The sequence below is a fragment of the Prunus persica genome, chromosome G1 (assembly GCF_000346465.2).
Source record: "Prunus persica cultivar Lovell chromosome G1, Prunus_persica_NCBIv2, whole genome shotgun sequence".
NCBI lineage: Eukaryota > Viridiplantae > Streptophyta > Magnoliopsida > Rosales > Rosaceae > Prunus > Prunus persica.
The window spans coordinates 33,650,117-33,669,697 of NC_034009.1; the positions used below are offsets into that span (position 1 = coordinate 33,650,117).

The 19,581-nt window shown below is 38.6% G+C and overlaps 3 protein-coding genes across 5 annotated transcripts; 2 read left to right on the plus strand and 1 right to left on the minus strand.

Annotated features, from left to right (window-relative positions):
* On the plus strand, positions 359 to 3,584 carry LOC18791800 (ATP sulfurylase 2). The gene is made up of 5 exons (XM_007222597.2): positions 359 to 1,208; positions 1,843 to 2,248; positions 2,480 to 2,740; positions 2,980 to 3,066; positions 3,203 to 3,584. The coding sequence occupies exons 1-5, from the start codon at positions 649 to 651 to the stop codon at positions 3,338 to 3,340; spliced, it is 1,452 nt and encodes a 483-aa protein (XP_007222659.1). The 5' UTR covers positions 359 to 648; the 3' UTR covers positions 3,341 to 3,584.
* Positions 8,238 to 8,964, plus strand: LOC18789144 (auxin-responsive protein SAUR50). Its single transcript, XM_007223976.2, has one exon. The coding sequence runs from the start codon at positions 8,559 to 8,561 to the stop codon at positions 8,874 to 8,876; it is 318 nt and encodes a 105-aa protein (XP_007224038.1). The 5' UTR covers positions 8,238 to 8,558; the 3' UTR covers positions 8,877 to 8,964.
* Positions 13,223 to 19,359, minus strand: LOC18792234 (filament-like plant protein 4). Of its 3 annotated transcripts, none has more exons than XM_020565743.1 (7): positions 18,929 to 19,359; positions 18,286 to 18,371; positions 17,860 to 17,976; positions 17,186 to 17,426; positions 14,631 to 17,073; positions 14,332 to 14,374; positions 13,223 to 14,021 (listed from the first exon to the last, which is right to left on the minus strand). In XM_020565743.1, exons 3-7 carry the CDS (start codon positions 17,959 to 17,961, stop codon positions 13,578 to 13,580), a joined length of 3,273 nt encoding a protein of 1,090 aa, XP_020421332.1. In that variant the 5' UTR covers positions 17,962 to 17,976; positions 18,286 to 18,371; positions 18,929 to 19,359; the 3' UTR covers positions 13,223 to 13,577. The 3 variants fall into 3 exon arrangements, with proteins under 3 accessions (XP_020421332.1, XP_020421327.1, XP_020421338.1); XM_020565738.1 differs by having other exon boundaries at positions 18,286 to 18,346; positions 18,929 to 19,305; XM_020565749.1 differs by lacking the exons at positions 18,286 to 18,371; positions 18,929 to 19,359 and adding an exon at positions 18,087 to 18,170.

Below are 19,581 nucleotides of genomic sequence, written 5' to 3' on the forward strand. Positions count from 1 at the left end.
CTTCATCTTCATGTATAATAGAGAAAAGGAATGTATGTACTCAAAATTGTAGGCTGAATTCGTTGGCATTCTGATTTGAAGCTGTTCAAGTGGAGGGGAAAACAAACGAGGATTAAAGTTCAATAAATAGGATTTTGACCAATGTAATTCGAGTCAAAACTTTATAATATATGATGGAATAGAAAGTGATGTCCACTATTTGGATATACTAAACTACACTCACAGTCACTCCACAAATATTCCCACCAACCCCACCAAAAGCAAAAATACATCAAATAAAAACCCACTGAGTGTGGATGGAAGGCTGGGCTTTGATTTGCTTTATAATAATCACATTCTATTGCTTTCAAAGCAGAGGCCCATATGAAAACCTCACAATTGACAAAAGGTTCTTCTGGTCCCCAACGTACTTAAGTTTGAGACCACCAAAAAAACCAAGCAGCAGCTGCAGGCATCAATCAAAGGCTCAGCGCAAACGCGTGGTCTGTTTCGGTCCGTAGATCACTTGTTATTCCCTGCTCTTCTCTCCCACCAGACCAAGATGTTCGCCAAATTGAGAGGCCATTTTACAATTTCCCAGATTAACCGGATCTCTTCTGTACTACAACCACTCCATCAGCAGCACTATTCTCCCAAATCCCAACAACCATGTCTCTGACCATTAAACTCCACGTTACCACCTCCTACCTCAATCTCAACCTCAACACTTCCAAAAACACTACCAAAGTCGCAAACTTTAAGGTTAAGCTTCGAACCAAACCCATTTACCATTGCGACCCGTTACTCTCCGTCGTCTCCAACACTTCCGCAATGCATGCTTCTGCTCTACCGGGTCAACCCGCCATCAGGAGCTCGCTGATTGACCCGGACGGCGGGGCTCTGGTTGATCTTGTGGTGCCGGAGAGCAAGAAAGCCTCCAAGGCCTTGGAGGCAGAGTCACTGCCCAAGGTGAATCTTACAAAGGTTGATCTTGAGTGGGTCCACGTCATCAGCGAGGGATGGGCCAGCCCATTGAGAGGGTTCATGAGAGAGGACCAGTACTTGCAGAGCTTGCACTTCAATTCCTTGAGAACCCAAGATGGTTCTCTGGTCAATATGTCGCTTCCCATTGTGTTGGCTATTGACGACGAGACTAAGGAGAGAATTGGGTCGTCGCCTAATGTGGGGTTGCTTGGACCTAATGGAGATTTAATTGGTATATTAAGCAGGTCAGACCCTGGTCAAGCACGATAATTTTCTTTAATCCTTGTTTAGTGTTTGATGATTTGATTCCGTCTTCTTCTTTCTCTTTTTTTCCGTCTGTACAGTGATAGTGATAGTTAAGAAATCTAGTTCATCTTCTAAATAGCCGTAGATTGTTTGCACATGGAAATTTATGCCGTCTGGGTTTTTTTTTTAATATTTTAATTGTATATATTATTCAGTGATAATCACCTAAATTCGTGCAGAAGAAATGTCATATTATGTATTTCTTTATGTATGGTGACAGACAGCGTAAGCAAGCATCAAGTTCCCAGTGAAAGATGGGGACTTGTTTCTGATTTTAAAAAGTCAATTTGCATATTTCTTTATTGTAATTACACATCTGATACGGCATCCACTATTTTACCCTTTAGAAATTCACTGAACTGTACACACATGCAACACAATTAAACAGGTGCATTTCTTACTAATTCATTGAGAGACTCTCACAAATCCTGTGTAATTGACATAAAATCTTGTTAAATTTCATAAACTACAAATATAAATGCATGCCTTACCGAGTTTATCTATAAATGCATGCCTTACCGAGTTTATCTAGTCTTATCCCTTAGCTTTCGTTTATATTTGTATTTGTTGTAGCATTGAGATTTACAAGCATAACAAAGAAGAAAGGATTGCTAGAACTTGGGGGTCAACCGCTCCGGGATTGCCATATGTTGAGGAGGCCATCACACCAGCTGGAAACTGGCTTATTGGTGGCGATTTGGAAGTATTAGAGCATATCAAATATAACGATGGGCTTGATCACTACAGACTCTCTCCTCAACAGCTCCGCAAAGAATTTGATAGGCGTCAGGCTGATGCCGTTTTTGCTTTTCAGCTGAGAAATCCTGTGCATAATGGCCATGCTTTGTTGATGAACGATACACGCAGGCGACTCTTGGAAATGGGCTACAAGAATCCAATTCTTTTGCTTCATCCTTTAGGAGGTTTCACAAAGCCTGATGATGTGCCCTTGGATGTTCGGATGGAGCAACATAGCAAGGTCACCACCATGCATTTCCTTTATATAATTTCGATCTAGGATACGCTAAGCATTTGACCTGCCACCAGAAATGATAGCATTCTGTTGCGTATAACCTGCAAATCATCTATTTACATTTTGGTGTTTCACCATTTTGTTGATTGGCCATGTTTTTCGCATATGCATTCAAGTGCCATAGATGCATTGTGATTCTTGCAATGGGTAATTTTTAAATGTTTTAATTCTGCTCAGGTCCTTGAAGATGGAGTTCTTGACCCTGAAACAACCATTGTGGGTATATTCCCATCACCTATGCACTATGCAGGCCCAACTGAGGTACAGTGGCATGCCAAAGCACGGATAAATGCAGGCGCAAATTTCTACATTGTGGGCCGTGATCCTGCCGGTATGGGACACCCAACAGAGAAGAGGGATTTATATGACCCTGACCATGGGAAAAAGGTGTTAAGCATGGCTCCTGGGCTCGAGAAGCTCAATATTTTGCCTTTCAGGGTAGGTGAAATTACACGCTGCTTTTAGTCTTGACTGACGGATTTCTTACATCAGAGTTATACTAGTTCAAATTTGATGAATTCTTACTTGGTAGTATATCCTGCAACACAATTGTTTATTTCACTTGGCCCTTGAGATTGTAGTAGTGGTTGCTGGATACAACACTTGTAATGACAGATGATAATTTGCTCCTTTGTGTGTGCCTGCCAACTACTCTTCTTTTGAATTATATATGGCAGGTGGCAGCTTATGACAATGTGGAGAAAAAGATGGCTTTTTTTGATCCTTCGCGTGCTAAAGATTTCCTCTTCATCTCTGGAACCAAGGTAGGGACATAAGTCCTTTTGTTTGCTGTCAATGGTGTATCTGTGGCTAAGGCTTCATGGTAAATGCCATATTAATTAGGAAAATCATATGTCTTCATATCTTCAACGTGAATTTGGTAAACACTTGTTGTTTCAGATGAGAGCTTTTGCAAAGAGCGGAGAAAACCCTCCTGATGGTTTTATGTGTCCCGGGGGATGGAAGGTTCTCGTCAACTATTATGAGAGCTTGCAAACAGAAGAGGCATCACAGCAACAAGCCGTTTTGTCTACTTAGATCTCAAATCAATGATAAAATTAATACCAGAGTTTCAGTCAGCTAAGTAAATTCCAGTCTAGCAGGAGAAGAACGTAGCCGCTAGCCAGTTTATAACCGACCCATCGTGTTTGCTAACGAATGCCTGTAAAATATTGATTTTCTTTTTCCCTTTGTCACCCAATTTTTTTTGTTTATGAGGTTATATTTATATAATGGGTAAGTACTTATTTTTTCTACAATTTATGCATTCTTATTTTGTGCTGCTCCTGCTGCTTTTTTAACCTCAACGTAGCTGATATAATTTGGGTTGGGGCGGTCACATTCGATTTCATATTGAAAATGCTTGGCTTGCCTTTCATATTGAAAACGTCTGTTCGAACGGAACAAGGATCAGTACTACCAGTACCAGCCATGAAACTTATTATTTGGCACGTGAAACTAATTTAATTGTCTTAATTTGCAAATAATCATTCCAACAGTTCATTTATGATCCTGTGTCTGTGTGTATGTATACGTACACATGTGGTTTTCAAATCGCACAACATTATTCATTACCTGCATTATTATTCGTTACGATTATTGAGTGCGTTGACCTCATCGTGAAGTCAACAGAAACTCATATGTTTGTTATCACTAGGGGTGGGCACGGTTCAGTTTGGACCGGTTTTTGTCTCAAATTAGAACCGATCCAATACTATTCATCCGGTTTGGTTCGGTTCGGTTTTAATAAAAAAAATTTCAAAAACTGTCCGGTTCGGTTTGAACCGGTTTCGGTCCGGTTCCGGTTCGGTTCGGTTTTGAACCGGATTATAAAAATTATTTTTTTAAATTACTTTTTAATACAATTCTCAACTGAAATATTATTTTTTTACTTGAAAATTAACAAATTATTCAATTTCATATAAAAAATAAATATTAAAGTGAGAAAATAGAGATATTTTGACATTGAACTTGGATAAATATTATGTTTTTTTTAGTGAAATTAAAAATATAGCATTAAATATAAATATATATATTGAAATTATATATTTTTTTAGTTTCACCGGTTCCGTTTTTGAAGACATGGAACCGGATCCGGAACCGGTCCAAACCGGTCCGGTTCGGTTTTTGACCGGTTTTTGACTTTTTGGTCAACTCGGTTTTTTTCCGGTTTGGTTCGGTGCGGTTTGGTTTGAATTTCCGGTTCGCCGGTTTGAGTGCCCACCCCTAGTTATCACTGTTACTTTCATACAATGTTGGTGAGCAATAGTTAGAGGTTTGAAATCTCCTTTTTCTTTTCTTTTCTTTTTTTCTTGCTTCACTTGAGAGGTGGTTGAAAACTTGAAATTTCTCCTTAAAGTTTAAACAAACTCGTTATTAATTTAGTAATATTTCTCTTATTAAAATTAAAAGAGGTCTCAAGTTCGATCTCTCTCAAATTCCATCTCTTTAACAGTAAAGTTTTAATCAACTTATATGGGTAGTTGCTTTTTGGCTATCCAATTTACTTTAGCTAGCAAGTTATGTCAAAACTCATTGGTTCCTATATTTTATTGCTCCATTTATGCCTCCTCACTGCTGTAGTTGGGCTATAATGGTGACCATGCAACAAACTATCCAACCTGGCTTTGGACCCTCTAACTAGAATGGTGTCCCTGCTACATATATATATATATATATATATATATATATATATATATGGTGGGTCAGTTATGTACCATATAGACTAATTTGAACTTGACATATAAAATTTCCCCCTATCTGTAATACATTACATGTGCACATACATATGGTTGAGGTACAACCTTGCAAAGTCCTTTGGTGCTCTGAGTTCCAAGGTGAGCTGTAATGGGGCCATTCCATAAATTCTATTATCATCAAATTTGAATTTTCTCTTTGAATTTGAAGAGAGACGTTTGCATATTAGTGTAAGCAAGATTAATGGGTTTGATATAGATCGATTATGGTATAGATGAGACGATGTAGGGTACAGATTATATGTAGATGTAGGTCGAGTGTAGGTAGAGAGGCATATGGTACAATATGCAGCTTTATGCCATTTGGCACCTAAGTGTAGTCGAACTCAAACTTTTCTTAAGTCTCAGTGTGGACTGTGGAACATGTTTTTGTGTCTGATTGGCATTTCATGAACATGAAGGATCGTTTTCTATTCACTCTGCATCATGAGGCATGAGTCATGAGAACCATTCCCTACCAAATATTATGAGGGGATCCTATTCCTATCAACAAAGCAACAACATTTGGGCGATTTTATTTTCAGCTTCAAGTGTAACAAGTGCCTTAATATTGTGTTGTCCATTCTTCTTTACAAAGAAGAAGAGAGATGTTGGGGGCAAAGACATGTGACAGTTGGGTCATTTTCTAATTTCTACCCTGGAGTCTAGACCTAGAATTAAATCAAAAAAGAAGCGGTTGGTAATTGAGAGAAAGAGCCCAGTACAGTCGTCTGAGTCAGTGAGTGTGCTTGGATTACAATGGCGGGTCCATATCCTCGTGTTTCGCTGTTTTAATCCTCCATTTACCATACAATCTAAACCGCAGAACATGGGGGGTAGTTTCTTTTGAACATTGCAAAGCCTATGGCCCAGTCAAAACTCTGCATTTATAGCCTCCAATTTCATACCAGCTCAATTAGCTTCTCACCATTATTTTTAGTCATCAAGTCAATTTTCTCACGTACTTCATTATTCTCAGTTTTGAAAATATCAGAGTGACGGTGATTAATAATATTTTCCTTGGTTTTGTTTTTGGGGGCAAATTATAATTTATAGACATTAACAATCGATATATAAATTTGACATATATGAACACGCTTTGCAATGAAGAGCTCCAAATGCAATCAATCAACTGTCAAGTCTTGGGCTAACCACTCATGAATCATGATGATGAGTCTGTTAATTCTGTAAACGGGAAGGTGTAAAGGACAGACAAGTATCGTGATTTGCAGCCTTACACGTGATGTAGTAGGCGCATGCAATGCAATCATAGCCGTCGAAACCCAAGTATTATAAATAAAATGAACTGATTTTTTTACTCATCTTTTATTCACTTATACTATAATAAAAAGATATTAAGATGGTTTTTTTTTTTTGGTCTGAAGATATTAAGATGGTTGGTAAATGTAAAAGGGAGAAACTTTTAGTAAAGACTGAAGAGAGGACATTGCAGCTTGGGAAAAAAAAAGAAAAAAAAAAAAAAAGAGAGGACATTGCAGGACATAGCCGTATATCAGCATTTAAAAGGGCATTGTTATAGTTGAGAAACAGAAGCTTTTTTCTGGGCCTCAGAACATGGGGGTGGGGGTGCAATCAGCAATCAGCAATCAGCAATGGCATCTCTCTTGAATGAATCCACCTCATACCAATTAATTAATTATGCATAGAGCCAGCCAGAGGCAGAACTGATTATGACTAGGCTCCTGTCTGTCTTGGTATTGGATGTACTGATGCTAGTACTAGCACAAGGACCACAACACATTACACACGTCTATCATCAATTCTTTGTCATGTAATCCTCAAGCTAATTCATTATATTAGATTAAGGAGCTAGAAGAAGAATATCTTCAAGAAAAAGACCCCACATTTCCTAGCTTGCCAGCCCTTTTAATTCTGTTACTTTAGCTTTTCTTACTTACTTTCGCTTTAAGAAGCCCTTTTCATGAATTTTGGATACATGTTTTTTGCTTGCGTAATTGGCTCAAATTTTAATGGTTTTATTTAGTGGTTGAGTTTCTTTCTACTGGTGTTCAAATTGAACATTAATGTGGCTGGAACCGGTAGGTCGTCTATGTTTATATCCTCCCTCTGTTTGCGAAGGTCTCTGTTTCTTGTTTTCCTACTTAAGGCAGTACAAGCACCTTCAATGCCTAGCTTTCTAGCTCAAGAAAAAAAAAAAAAAGGTATCGTGTTTCATGTTCTTCTTGAGTGTGTCTACCAGAAAAGTCTCTCAAGGAAATGCTTACTGATACCACCAGAAAGGTTTAAGAATAATAATCCTTGAAACTGGTCAATTGATTCATTGTTATTTTGGTGTAATGTACGTTGCTGTCACGGGTTGGGGTGGTGGGGCTCGGGATTATTAAGCCATTGAAATCCTGCAAGCAATGCATCAATAGCTAGCTATATGCATGTGAAAAACTGCACCTCTCATCTCATCTGCCAATGATTTATATACAGTAGAAACAAACACAAAATGATGAACCCAGCGGCATTTAAGATGACTAAGCCCTACAACTGGTCGTACGCTTACATGCATGCACATGCAGTTTTCAATTGACTCATTTTGAATGGAAATCATGGTTTATGACTGGGTCTAGGATTAGGAAATTACCAGTTTTAGGTTATAACTTATAACTATTGACAATTAGCAAGCGGAATTGTTCATGGGCCAGGGCGTGGAATAATTAACTCAGAATCAGAACAACAATGCTTAGGTCCTTGTGACTTGTTTAGAAAGCGAGAGAGGGAGGGATGTGGGAAAAGTTACCAATGGGCTCTGGGGGATTTCAAAGCTGAAACAAAAATAATAATAAATTATGGAAGAATGTGTCAAACAACACAAAAAGAGGAGACAAACCCAACTGGGAACCTTAGTTGAAACTTGAAATAAATAGCATCCTAAACAGAGAGCATGAAAATTGGAAAAAGTTGTAGCTATAGGCTGCTAGACTAGTACACACTGGACTGGACATTGCATTAGAGTTTACTACTTTTTAATATCAATTTCCAGGAAATTGCCCTATTTCCCTTTTATCCTGGGACAAAATTTTGAATGGAAGAGGACTAAATAAAGTAAATAAGTTGAAAAGGAGCAATAGTAGGAAATTGGTGGGATGTTTCTCAAAGTGAAAGGACATTAATGAAAACAAAAATATTACCGGAGAGGAGAGAGTTACATGAAAATTGAAATGTGAGGAAGTCAGAGAGGAAAGAGGGACCAAGTTGTCCTTTGGGAGGGCAACAAGGGGATGTAAACCCAATGGGGTTGGCTCCCTGCATGTCTCTGAGCTCACACAAACACCTATAAACACCCTCTCTCTGTCTTATATCCCTACAACCCCACATGACTGTTTCTCTCTCTACTCTCTCCCCTCTCAACTCGAGCCTCAGTGTCTCACCATAAATACCCCTACGCACCCCCTCTACCTTCTTCACCTTTTACTCAAAACTCCAAATCCTCAATTTGATTTTGATTTGAGGAAACAGACACAAGCTACTCAAAAAGAAAAACAGATCAAATGGCTATCAGAAAATCAAACAGACTTCCACAAACAGCTGTGCTGAAGCAAATTCTCAAGAGGTGCTCAAGCTTGGGGAAGAAACAGCAACACTATGACGAACAAGGCCTCCCTTTGGATGTCCCCAAGGGCCATTTTGTGGTTTATGTCGGAGAAAACAGAAGCAGATACATTATCCCAATCTCCTTCTTGACTCGCCCTGAGTTCCAAAGCTTGCTTCATCAAGCAGAAGAAGAATTTGGATTTGACCACGACATGGGTCTCACAATTCCTTGTGAAGAAGTTGCTTTTCAGTCATTAACATCCATGCTCAGGTGAAAAAAGACAAGATTTTCAAGTCACCACTAGCCTAGCCTAGCCTTGCTTGTTAGTTGCTTTGGGAGAAAATGGCTGAAGATTCAAGATGAAGCTGCTTTACTGCTTCTCTGTTTTTAATTTTCTCCTCTCTTTTTTTTCCCCCCTCTGTTATGGGATTGTTCTCTTACAAATTTGATATTACAACAACTCTCTCTGTCTGACCCAAAAAGAAATTCAAGAAAAACCCATTGAAATTATATTATCGGGGTTTGGAATTTGTAAATCTGATCAAGTTTGAAACTTTCCTCACGGTGGTGGTGTGGGGTTGTACGTACACCAATGTACCCTGTGGGAGAAGGAATATTAATAATATTATAATTGGGGTTGTCACCCTTTTTCTTGTTTCACCTGCTCTTGTTTTCTTTTCTGGGTTTTGTCTGATGTGCGTGCATACCCATATTTTATGCTGCTCTGTCTCTCTCTGGTTAACTTTACTCAACAGTTTAGCAGTTAAAACTGTTAAACAGCAACAGAGATTCTTAACGGATTGTTCTGTTGAGAAATATTTTGCAAGCAAGCAACATAAAATATGGAGCAGATCGATACGATCATGCATGTTGTGTTAGATTTGAGGGTGATCAAGTATTGCACAATGTTGTGTTGTGTCAGTCAGTCTACAAATTTCAAAACACCACTAGTACCACCCTGAATCTGCATCCATGTATCATGTATGTCTTTAGGGTTGTTGACCAATGAAAATCTGTTTCTGCACTTCATTTTCTATAGTTTGGTTTGGGCGTGGGGTGGGGGTAACAATAACATGGAATATTCTGCTGAATTTGGTCCAAAAGTTGCATTATAGCAACCTTTAATTGCTGTACCACCAAATGGATGGTTCAGATTTCAGACCCACTTGACCTTCTCCTCCTCCATATAAATCTTTGGTTTTATAGCAAAAAGCACTGTTGGAGCTTGGACCAGGAAGGAATTAAAAGATTATATCAGCTTTCTCCCATCCGTTGCTGCAGCGAGTCCTCCAGACACAGCGTTATTGTGGGGTAGAATGGTAATTTCAACACATTGGCATTTGCAGTGTACTCAAATACCGTACATGCTCTCTCGCATCGCATCGATGTCTGGACTTTTTGTGCCCTTTGAACCAACTCACTTTTTCCGGTTGTTGAGTTGAAAACTGAAAAAGTAATTGCTTTGTTCTTGTAAAACTTAAAATAATGACGAACTTCCCTTCACATGATGCTTTTTTTTAAAAAAATTAAATTAAATTAAATTAAATTAAAGTTTTTCTAAGGATACTCTTATAATTCCTTAGGTTGTTGGTTGGATGGATCAAAGGAATTATGGGATATACGATTGAAAACGGAAAAGATAAGAAGATCATATCCCACCTGCACATGGAAATTATAGGGAAAACATTTGATGGATGGACGAAAGACGATGACAAAACAATCCAGATATATGACACAACACAAGGGCAAAAACGATGACAAAATTGTACAACGTAAATTAGAATATACAAAGAAATTGCCCATGCCATGCCTTGAAAAAGATTCTCGCTTTCTTTTTCTCTAACATAATTTGTCTGGGCTAAAATGAGCCGAACATCTATAGTTAGTTATAAATTTAAAAAAAAAATTGCAACCAAACCCCCGAAAAGGCACGGAAATATTATTATTTCACTTTGTTGATATATAAGTCGTACTTAATGGTAAGGCAGGAAGCCCCAAGATCTGCTTAAAATCTTTGACTTGGGGAGGTCATCAGTCTACTGTTGAGCAGGAAGTTTGAAACAGAACATGGCTACTTGGGCTAGTGGTAGTGGAGGAGAGTCTTTTCAGAAGTAGGCCGTTTACTAGGAAAGCATGAAATTAGAAAAAGAGAGAGATATATATTCAGCGAACCAGGCAGGCAGGCAAGCAAGCAAGCAAAGCTTTCTGCTGTATCCAATTCCAATTACACACAAATTAATTAAATATTTAACTTTAATAAGTTTAGAAGCTACCACTGACTCGAAAAGCAAAGCTTTCGGGCAGCAGCAGCATCTGCCATTTTGTGCATGTTCATGTATCACCCTCCCTCCCTAGTCCCTACTAATTAAGGAATTAGCAAAAGAAGCCATGAACCTTAGCCCTCATCAAGCATTTAGTGGGTAGTTGATTTTGATACAGTTAACCATGAATGGCGGGTTTAATTAATCAAATATTGAAATAAAGCCAAAAGAAGATGGATGGAGGAGAGTCCGGGACCACTCTGTTGAAAAAGAGACAAATTTCACATGTATTATAGCCCTATAGCCCTATAGCCTATCGTATTAGTAGGAGGATGAGCAAGGAAGGAAACTCTTTATATTTATTTACATATAATCAACAGTGTAAAATTAACACTCAGATAATATTAATATGCTCCCCTCCCCACTCCAACAAGAAGAGGGAAATAACTAGTGATTATAATAACATGGAAAACTGAAGACTAATAATACAACTCAGAAAGGGATAGATGAAGAGCAGCAGCACTAGTACACTAGTACTCAATGATGCAATGCAAGTATCAAATCAAGTAGTTCTCAAGTCACCATTATTATCAGCAGCCAGCAGGCAACAACAAGCATGGCATAATTGAATAATTAAGGAAAGGGCTTCTTGTTTGGAAGAGACCTAACCTAACCTCCTTTAATTCTCATTGATTTCTTTTCAGATCATGAATATTATAATTTCCATCCAGATGGATTGAAAGAAACGTCTTGCTAAAATATTTATATATAAAAAAAATCTTATGTCTCTTGATTGAAAAAGGCAATAACTTTCGCATGAATCTATCTACTGATGAAAGGGAAAAGTAGTAAATAAAATGAGGTAAACCACTTTCCTTTCCATTGGTGTTTTTTCAACTCAAAAATAAAAAAAAGGGGAATGATGTGCAAGCAAACTCATCAATCAAGTCAAGCCTTGTACATCTTGAATTGACAGCACCGAAAAACAAATGTCAACACGAAAAAGCAGAGGAGAGGTGAACAAGAAGTACGTGCACGGTGCGCTCATATTAAATGCTGCATGGATGATATTATTCATCTTTAGTTTAGACTCTACAAGTTTGCTGTTGTTGTATTCATATTATGTATGAATCATGATCATGTATTTTGAAGTGGGTTTGTTTGAAATCTGAGCTTGACCATAATGCTTTTGCTATCTACTTTGATTCTTTTCCTCTTGGAGAGGAGAGAGTCAGAGAGTTGGGTTTTGGACAAGGAGAGCCATGTATGTTGGGAGGTGTGTAGGGTAGGCATGTTGGATTTTCAACTTGGTTCATATATATCACATTTCTGTGTTTCTCCTCTGGCAAATCGTGGGCTACCACATTTCCTTCCTTTTCCTATATCTTCATCTTCAACTTTTTAAGCGATTGAGCAGCAAACTGTTCTTCAACCAACCCTTAGATATTTCAACCCAACTTTGAAAGAGTCCTACACGAAACCAAAGGGACAACAAAAAAGAAATTCAAAGAAAGATGCAGTGGTACAAACAAGTGATATTATTAATCACTTGACTGACAAAATCTTTGTAACTTTTTTTTTTTGCTGAAACTGTGGATGGTCTTTCATTAAATCGACAGTAATTGTTTCAAGGGAATTACTTAATGCAACTAACAGCTTTGTTGAAAGTTACAACAACAATTAACCATTATTTCACAACATTTTGTGCACAAAACAGAAAGCTCCCTCAAACCATTCAATTTATAAATGTAAAAAGGACGTCGTGCAACAAGAACGATTCTTGTGATACAGCCTGACGAACGCAGAACATGATCGAGGCCAAAACTTTAGCCTTAATTGAAGCGGAACATTTCCCCAACATTTGCGACACCAAAAACCTCATGATGATTCATGAACTCTTCTTTTTAAATAATATTATTCTTATCACATTTGTATATCTCATTTTCATAACACCTTATGTGACAGATGAGGTGAACAGTCACATCAATTAAAAAATGTTAATAAATCAAAAGAAAAAACATAATCTTTTGGGCTTATACAAGAGAAAAAATTCGTGTATGATGGATTGTACTCAAATTCCGGGAGATCGAAAATGTCTTAGTCGTATATAATGAGAGAGCAATAAACTTATGGGTAGTGACACCAAAAACATTTCATATGAGTCGGGAATGACCACCATGTGACGGTAGAGCTACCTACCCTATATCTATTCGACCAACTACTTAGCCCATGTCATTATTCTTTCCAAACCCATAAACCCCGATGGGTTATCACAAGAACCCATATCCATTAGACGTTTCAATCCAGTAGACCTAGATACAAAGACCAGATAAATTAAAAGCCCATGGCCGAAGCAAAATTCCGAAGAAGAGCTCTTCATATGAAAGCTGTGACATACATTATATTCAAATACTTTGAAGCAGTCCATAAACTATGTCATGGTTGAATTAACCAAAATACAGAAGGTGTGCAAGAGAGAGAAACAAATTAACAGATGGATATCATATACAGAGCCATTAGTTACAAAATTACCTGACCTTCACAAGTATTCCCCTCAGATTAAAGCTTCAAACACCTAGGAATTCCCAACAAATGATTTTTCTATCACACGACACGAATGGAGGTCTCCATCTTTGGTGCTGCTTCTAATTATTACTTTTTAACGGTCTTTCCAACCACCAATATATATTATTCAGGCTCTCGAGCTGCAAAGTCTAATAACCATTCTTTGCTTTGGAGGAAAAGAATCTGCTGAAGCCGCGTTGATGTTTCTCTGGTGTTGGGGTAGAAGAGGCAGATGAGGAAGTTGACTTGGTAGGCCTGTGTTTTGGATATTTGGAATTGACTGGTGATTTCAAGAGAGTGTTCGCCTCTGTATCGGAGGGGCTACATGGGGTGTTATACAGATTCACCGGTGACTCGCTGCCCACTCTGTTTACATTGGCAAAAGCAGTGCCTTCCATCTCGGCTTGATCTGAGTCTCGCACCGTGGTAGTGGGTACGTCCTCAGTGTACCCTTCACCCTTTTGACTCCTCTCACTGAATGGAGATCCCATGTGCTCTGTTTGCGGATGCAAAGATTTCAACTGCTTGCCTAGAAGAAATATGGTTTCTTGACACTCGGCAAGCTTCTCTGCTGCATCAGCCAACTCCCTGTCCTGTAACGACAAAATATCAAGTTCAAACTATTAGCATCTTGAAAATACAAAAGCATGCACAAGGGCTAACTGACAGAAAATAAAACAACTAGCTAACCCCAATTAGTTCTAGAATTCTGTTGAACTGAGCTTTGAATAAAAATATATTCGGGATAAGAGATCCTAAGGACAAATTCTTGAGTGACTGATCAATACTTCTTTTGATATGATTGAAAATATCTGGTGTTTTTTTTTTCCTACGACATTTCAAGTTGTTAAAAAGCCACCCTCCAACTCCAATTTTAGAAGCACAAAGTGAACGTAGCCTCACCTGTTTGGTCTTGAATTCAGTCTCAGCTGCCAAGAGCTCATTCCTAAAGAAGATTAAGAGATGCAGAAGTTAGAGACAATCACAAAACCTGAGACCAAGTAAATAGTTTAATTTTTTTCACTCAATTTCAACCAACAGTGTCATGCAAGTCCAAGGACTGAAGACACTAGTTTCTGGAACATATAAATAGCTACTTTTAAAATGCGGATATAATGCAACTAAGTAAGTAGACTGGTGCTTCAGTTCTGAAAGTACATATATGGCAGATGCCACCTCATGGAACAAAGATTGCAACTAACCTTTTCAACTGCTCTTGAAGTTCCGTGCATCTGGCCAAAGCATCTTGATGATTTCTTTTTTCTTCTTGAAGCTCACTTTCCAGAGTCTCAGTTCTGACTTGCAGAAGCTTCAGTTCAGCTTCTAATTCCTCAGCCCGTGCCTCTAGTGACCTGTATGATTCTGCCATACATCTTAGCTGCGTTTCAGCTAAGCTATTTGAATTTTGAGCAGAAGCAAATTGTGATTTAGCTTCTGCGAGAAGCTGTTCAGTTTCCTGCAACTGAGACTTTGTCATCTCCAGAGTTTCATTACATCTTTCCAAATCCATTGCAAGGTTATCTTTCTGTGATTTTATTTGTTCGAACTCCTCCAGTGAGATTTTGCATGGTGCCGCATTTGATTCATACCCAGAGACTAGATTTCCATCATCAGGAACTTCAGGGTTAGAATGATTAGAAATGTGGACACAAACATTTTGATATCTTTCTGATGAATCCTTCTCAACTACCTTATTCTCCGGTAATGCTACCTTGTCAATACAATCAGGACTATTAGTTTCTGTTTCAACACCCTTGTAGCCTAGAACATTAAATTTCAGCTCACCGACGTTTGCTAAAACATGAGAAAGGCCAAGAACAAAATCAGCCAAACTTAAGTTTCCATGAATAGCTTTATTAAATGCGCCAGAGAATTCTTCAATCTTATGGCTTAATTCATTGCCATCAGGAAACGTGTCATGCACTCCCATCACTTCTTTGCCCAAGAATAGCACAAAGTCATTAATCAAAGAAATGGCAGATGCCAGATCTTCGCTCATTAGTTCCATGGTCCCCCTGGCTGGCTGGGACAAAGTGATTTCCTTTTCTGTAGTTAAGCGAGAATCCTCAGGATTTGCCTGCCTGTCACATATGGCATCTGAGCTGTGAACTTCCTCAGAAATGCAGTTTACAGTGTGCGGGTGCAGAGTATCTTGTGCTTCCTGGACGACATGTTTGATATCCTCAATAACTTTCCCAAAATCAGTGTCCTTAGATAAGAGCTCCAATAGCATAGAGATTTTTGATCGGAGCTTCACCAGGGGCAGCTGGTTTTCATCAGATTCAGGACTTAATCCGGACAGTTTCACATTAGAAGATGCCTGATCACCTTCCAAAGGACTTAAATCCTGCTGCTGCTCCGATTGGATATCTTTTTCGGCAGTGACATCTCCTGAAGCATCATGATTCTCTCTTTCTGATGTCTTATTGTTTGGACCAGATGAAATGGAGACGGCTCCATTAGAGTCATTTGGCAAACAAGCCAACTTCTCCATCTCCAGAAAGTCATCCATAAGATTCAAATGGTTTTGATTTTCAGCTTTGTTTGACTTTTGATTGCTCTTCTCCTTCCTGATGTGAGAGAGATCAGACCCCAATGTTGTAGCCCAAGACTCAGCACAGCTTCTGTCATCATCATTTCCATCTTCGGACAAGGAGGTCAAGCTTGGCGGATTACTTGCATTCTGACTTGAGGAACCTTCAGTGGTGATTTGTACAACGGATTTTGGGGAACCTTTCTGTTGATTGTTGATTTGAAGTTGTGCTTCTAATGTTTGAAGCTTGCTGACTGTCTGAGCACACATACCCCTTGAAGTCTGCAATTCGCTGTTGCGCTTTGTCAAAGCTTCTTTCAGCATCTTTGTCTCTTCTTCCATTGCTAATAAACGTTCTGTGAGAAATTCATTCTCCTTGTGAAATTTCTGTACGTTGTCAAGAGAAAACTCAGTCACTGGGGACATGTGTGGACTAGAAGGCTTAACAGGAGACCTCCTTAGTCGAGTTTCTCCATAATCTCGGCCTAAACTCTCAACCTCTAACTTCATTTGGGCAAGTGCAGCAGGACCAGGTAACTTCTTCCGCACAAGACCACGTAATCTTTGGCACTCTGCTTCTAGCTTAGCTATTTTTTTTACACCCTCCATATGCTGCTTGTTGGCTGCTTCTGCAGACCTCATACTCATGTCCTTTTCCTCATTACGAATTTCTAGTTCCTTGGAAGCTAAATGGAGTTCATATTTCAGAGAATTTATTTCCCTTTCACAAGACTCAATGTTGCTCTTGAAAAGCTCAATTTCAGCCTCAGCTTGTGACTTCTCTTCATTTATCTTGAATAGCATATTTGAACGCTCTTGTAAAGACCTGGAAATAGCAGCGTTTTCAGCAGCCGACCTTAGGAGTTCTTGGTCCAAATTAGATATCTTTGCTTCAAGCTCAAGCTTGATTTTTTCGCATTGCTTGGTTTTGCTGAAAACAACTTCTTGTAATTTCTGTTCATGATCTTCCTTCAGATTTCGTATCTGCCGCATGCACTCTTTAAGAGCACCATCCAAATGTGAGGCCCGATCTTCAGCAGTGAGCTTTAAAAGAGTCACAGATTCTAGATGAGTTTTTAACGCGAGAGCTTCTGCTTCAGCCTTTTCCCAACCTGCAGGAAGTAGGTGCTTAAATATACCAACTTCTCTCAAGTCAAGAAATCCTTTACCAGAATTTGATCAAGAACTCAATTTTTCTGTAGTCGGGTTATATCAATATCATACCTGAGACAGCTTCTTCGGCAACTTTAGTATGCTGTTTAACCAGGCTCTCCTTGTTAGTCATCTCTGTATTGGCTGCGGAGAGCTTTTCATTCAAATCTGTAATTTCATCCTCCAATGACTGAACTTGGTCCTCATATGTCTTCACTTGATCCTCATAAGTCTTCACTTGATCTTCCAAACCAGTCAGATGTGAATATTGCTCGACAGAAATTTGAACATAGTTTGGTTTCTTGTATTTATCCTGATTGTAATAAGCAAACCAGAAAAGAGAATAATTAACATGTTGCACCAAAATTCGAAAGAAACTAAGAAGATAAGCTGGTGAGCACAGTATTTATCGAAATAAAAGAAATAACAAACTCAACAGCAGCATGTTTGTGTCCCAGGCTGTGTATACATACATACATGCATCAGGCAGGGCTGTAGCAAGTGACAAATGTGGGTTGTCTCCCACAACATTTAATGAATAAATATTGCCCCAATTAACTAGTATACAACAGACCTAAATAATTCCATCAAACTGAGGCAGAAGTTGTGGCGTAACAAAAACCCATGAGAAGTGCCCACTTTCAGGGTCAATGTTGCAAATATGCAAAATGTTCGAAAGGCAAAGGTATTCCTGAATCCTGATCAATAGAAAGGGAAGCAGAAAAAGATATCATGACAGAACTTACTTGCTCTGCCTCGGTTGCAAAAGAGTCCGCTGCAGCTGCGGCTTTCTCAGCTGCAGCCTTGTCAGAAGATTTTTTCTTCCACGGCCAACTGCGTCGGTCCATATTAGACTGTGAGGTCTGCAAAAATTACGAGTTAAACTGACAATTGTTAGTTGAGAGAAAAAGGAAAAACAAAAGAAGTGATTAACAAAAATGACTGATTAGGAAAAACAAGGAAACTTCATTACTTGTAACGATATAATGAGCCGAAATGTTTGATAATAGGAATCTACATTTCTACTGTTATAATCTTTTAATGAATGATATTCATGATGATCTGTTTGTAAAACAAAAAATTAATGTCAACTAAATCAAACAATGGTAAGAGAACCTGCAAGAGCATTGGGAGGACAGAAATGCAGATACATATCATAAAAAAGGACATACCAACTAATGCAGAAGAGAATATGCCGAGATCTCGACACGGAGCTATTTTGAGCTGGAGATCCTACAGATTTGAAGAACAACCGTACCTTAAAAATTGAAGGTATATAAATTAAATATAAAAAACTATAATGATGAAGAAACTGATATATTCGATCCAGTTTGAAGAAAGACAATATATGTCCAACTGTAGACTGTTAATGTGAAAGACGAGTGATATTTGTAATTTAACCCAAAATTAATATGATGAGCAACAGTAAAAGACTGACACTGAAAAAGCTCAAAATCTGATTCAAAACGGAAATAAATGGCCATAGTTGAGAAACCGAGCTCGAACAAAATTATTCAACACAAAAAGATGAACAGGAAATCGGTCGAAACCAGCATAGAAGCCTCACCGACAAAAATAGAAGAAAAAAAAAACTACATGTCCAATTTGATAGAGTAAAAACTCGCATAAAACCAGAGCATGTTTTCAGAAAACATAAGAAGGAGGAATCAGAAACACAAAACCGTATTTGTTATTTCTTATTTTTATATATAAATTTATTTTTCGCTCTTTCCTGAGAACCTTCTGGTAGATGCCAGTGATGAACAGACAAAGAAAGAAGTCGATGGTGACGAAATGGCTAGGGAATCGGCTTACCGGAACAAATGCAGCTTCGGAAACACTCCGATATAGAGAGAGTATGAGACTCCGAGATGGAGACCACAGAGTTTTCCGATATTCCGAAATGGAGATCCGAAATTCGGATTTACTTATTCGGTAAGTCTCGGTTTTGGAGAGAGAAAGAGAAAGAGTGCGACGGAGGTGGAGGTGGAGGTTTCGGAACAGAAGAGCAGAGAGAGAGAGATGAAGGAGAAGACGAAGAAGAAAATGGTGGTGTGGTGGTGGTGGGTGTGACCGTGCGAGAAGAGTGAAATATTCGGACTTAGGTGTCACTTAAAAGGCAAGACGTTAGAAAAAAGCTCCAAAAACCATCACCTTCAATTTAGTAATAAATTTTTGAAAAAGAAAAAGAAATAAAAGGAGAAGAAAACAACAAAAACAAATTAATTAAAGCATCGGGGAATGGTTCTTTTCTTTTCCTTCTTCTTAACTTAATTAAGAATCTGGCAGCCAAGTTGGTTGACCATATGACGAATCTACCCCTGAGAGCAAAGAGAATGGCCGGGGAGTCCCACCTCCTCTACGCTTGTGCGGGAAGCAAGAGGTGAGCTGTAACGCGATATTTAGAAACTTCTGTTAGGCTGTTGGCGTATTTTCATTTTTTCTTCTTTTCTTCTTTTCTGTTTTGT

Excerpts from the sequence above, each read along its gene's own strand:
- LOC18792234 (XM_020565743.1), bottom strand. The coding sequence starts at position 17,961 with ATGGACCGACGCAGTTGGCCGTGGAAGAAAAAATCTTCTGACAAGGCT. Across the intron at positions 17,074-17,185 it reads TGCCGAAGAAGCTGTCTCAG|GTTGGGAAAAGGCTGAAGCA; the intron begins GTATGATATTGA and ends TACTTCCTGCAG. Across the intron at positions 14,375-14,630 it reads CTTCAAGAGCAGTTGAAAAG|GAATGAGCTCTTGGCAGCTG; the intron begins GTTAGTTGCAAT and ends AATCTTCTTTAG.
- LOC18791800 (XM_007222597.2), top strand. The coding sequence starts at position 649 with ATGTCTCTGACCATTAAACTCCACGTTACCACCTCCTACCTCAATCTC. Across the intron at positions 2,741-2,979 it reads TCAATATTTTGCCTTTCAGG|GTGGCAGCTTATGACAATGT; the intron begins GTAGGTGAAATT and ends TATATATGGCAG. Across the intron at positions 3,067-3,202 it reads TCTTCATCTCTGGAACCAAG|ATGAGAGCTTTTGCAAAGAG; the intron begins GTAGGGACATAA and ends TTGTTGTTTCAG.
- LOC18789144 (XM_007223976.2), top strand. The coding sequence starts at position 8,559 with ATGGCTATCAGAAAATCAAACAGACTTCCACAAACAGCTGTGCTGAAG.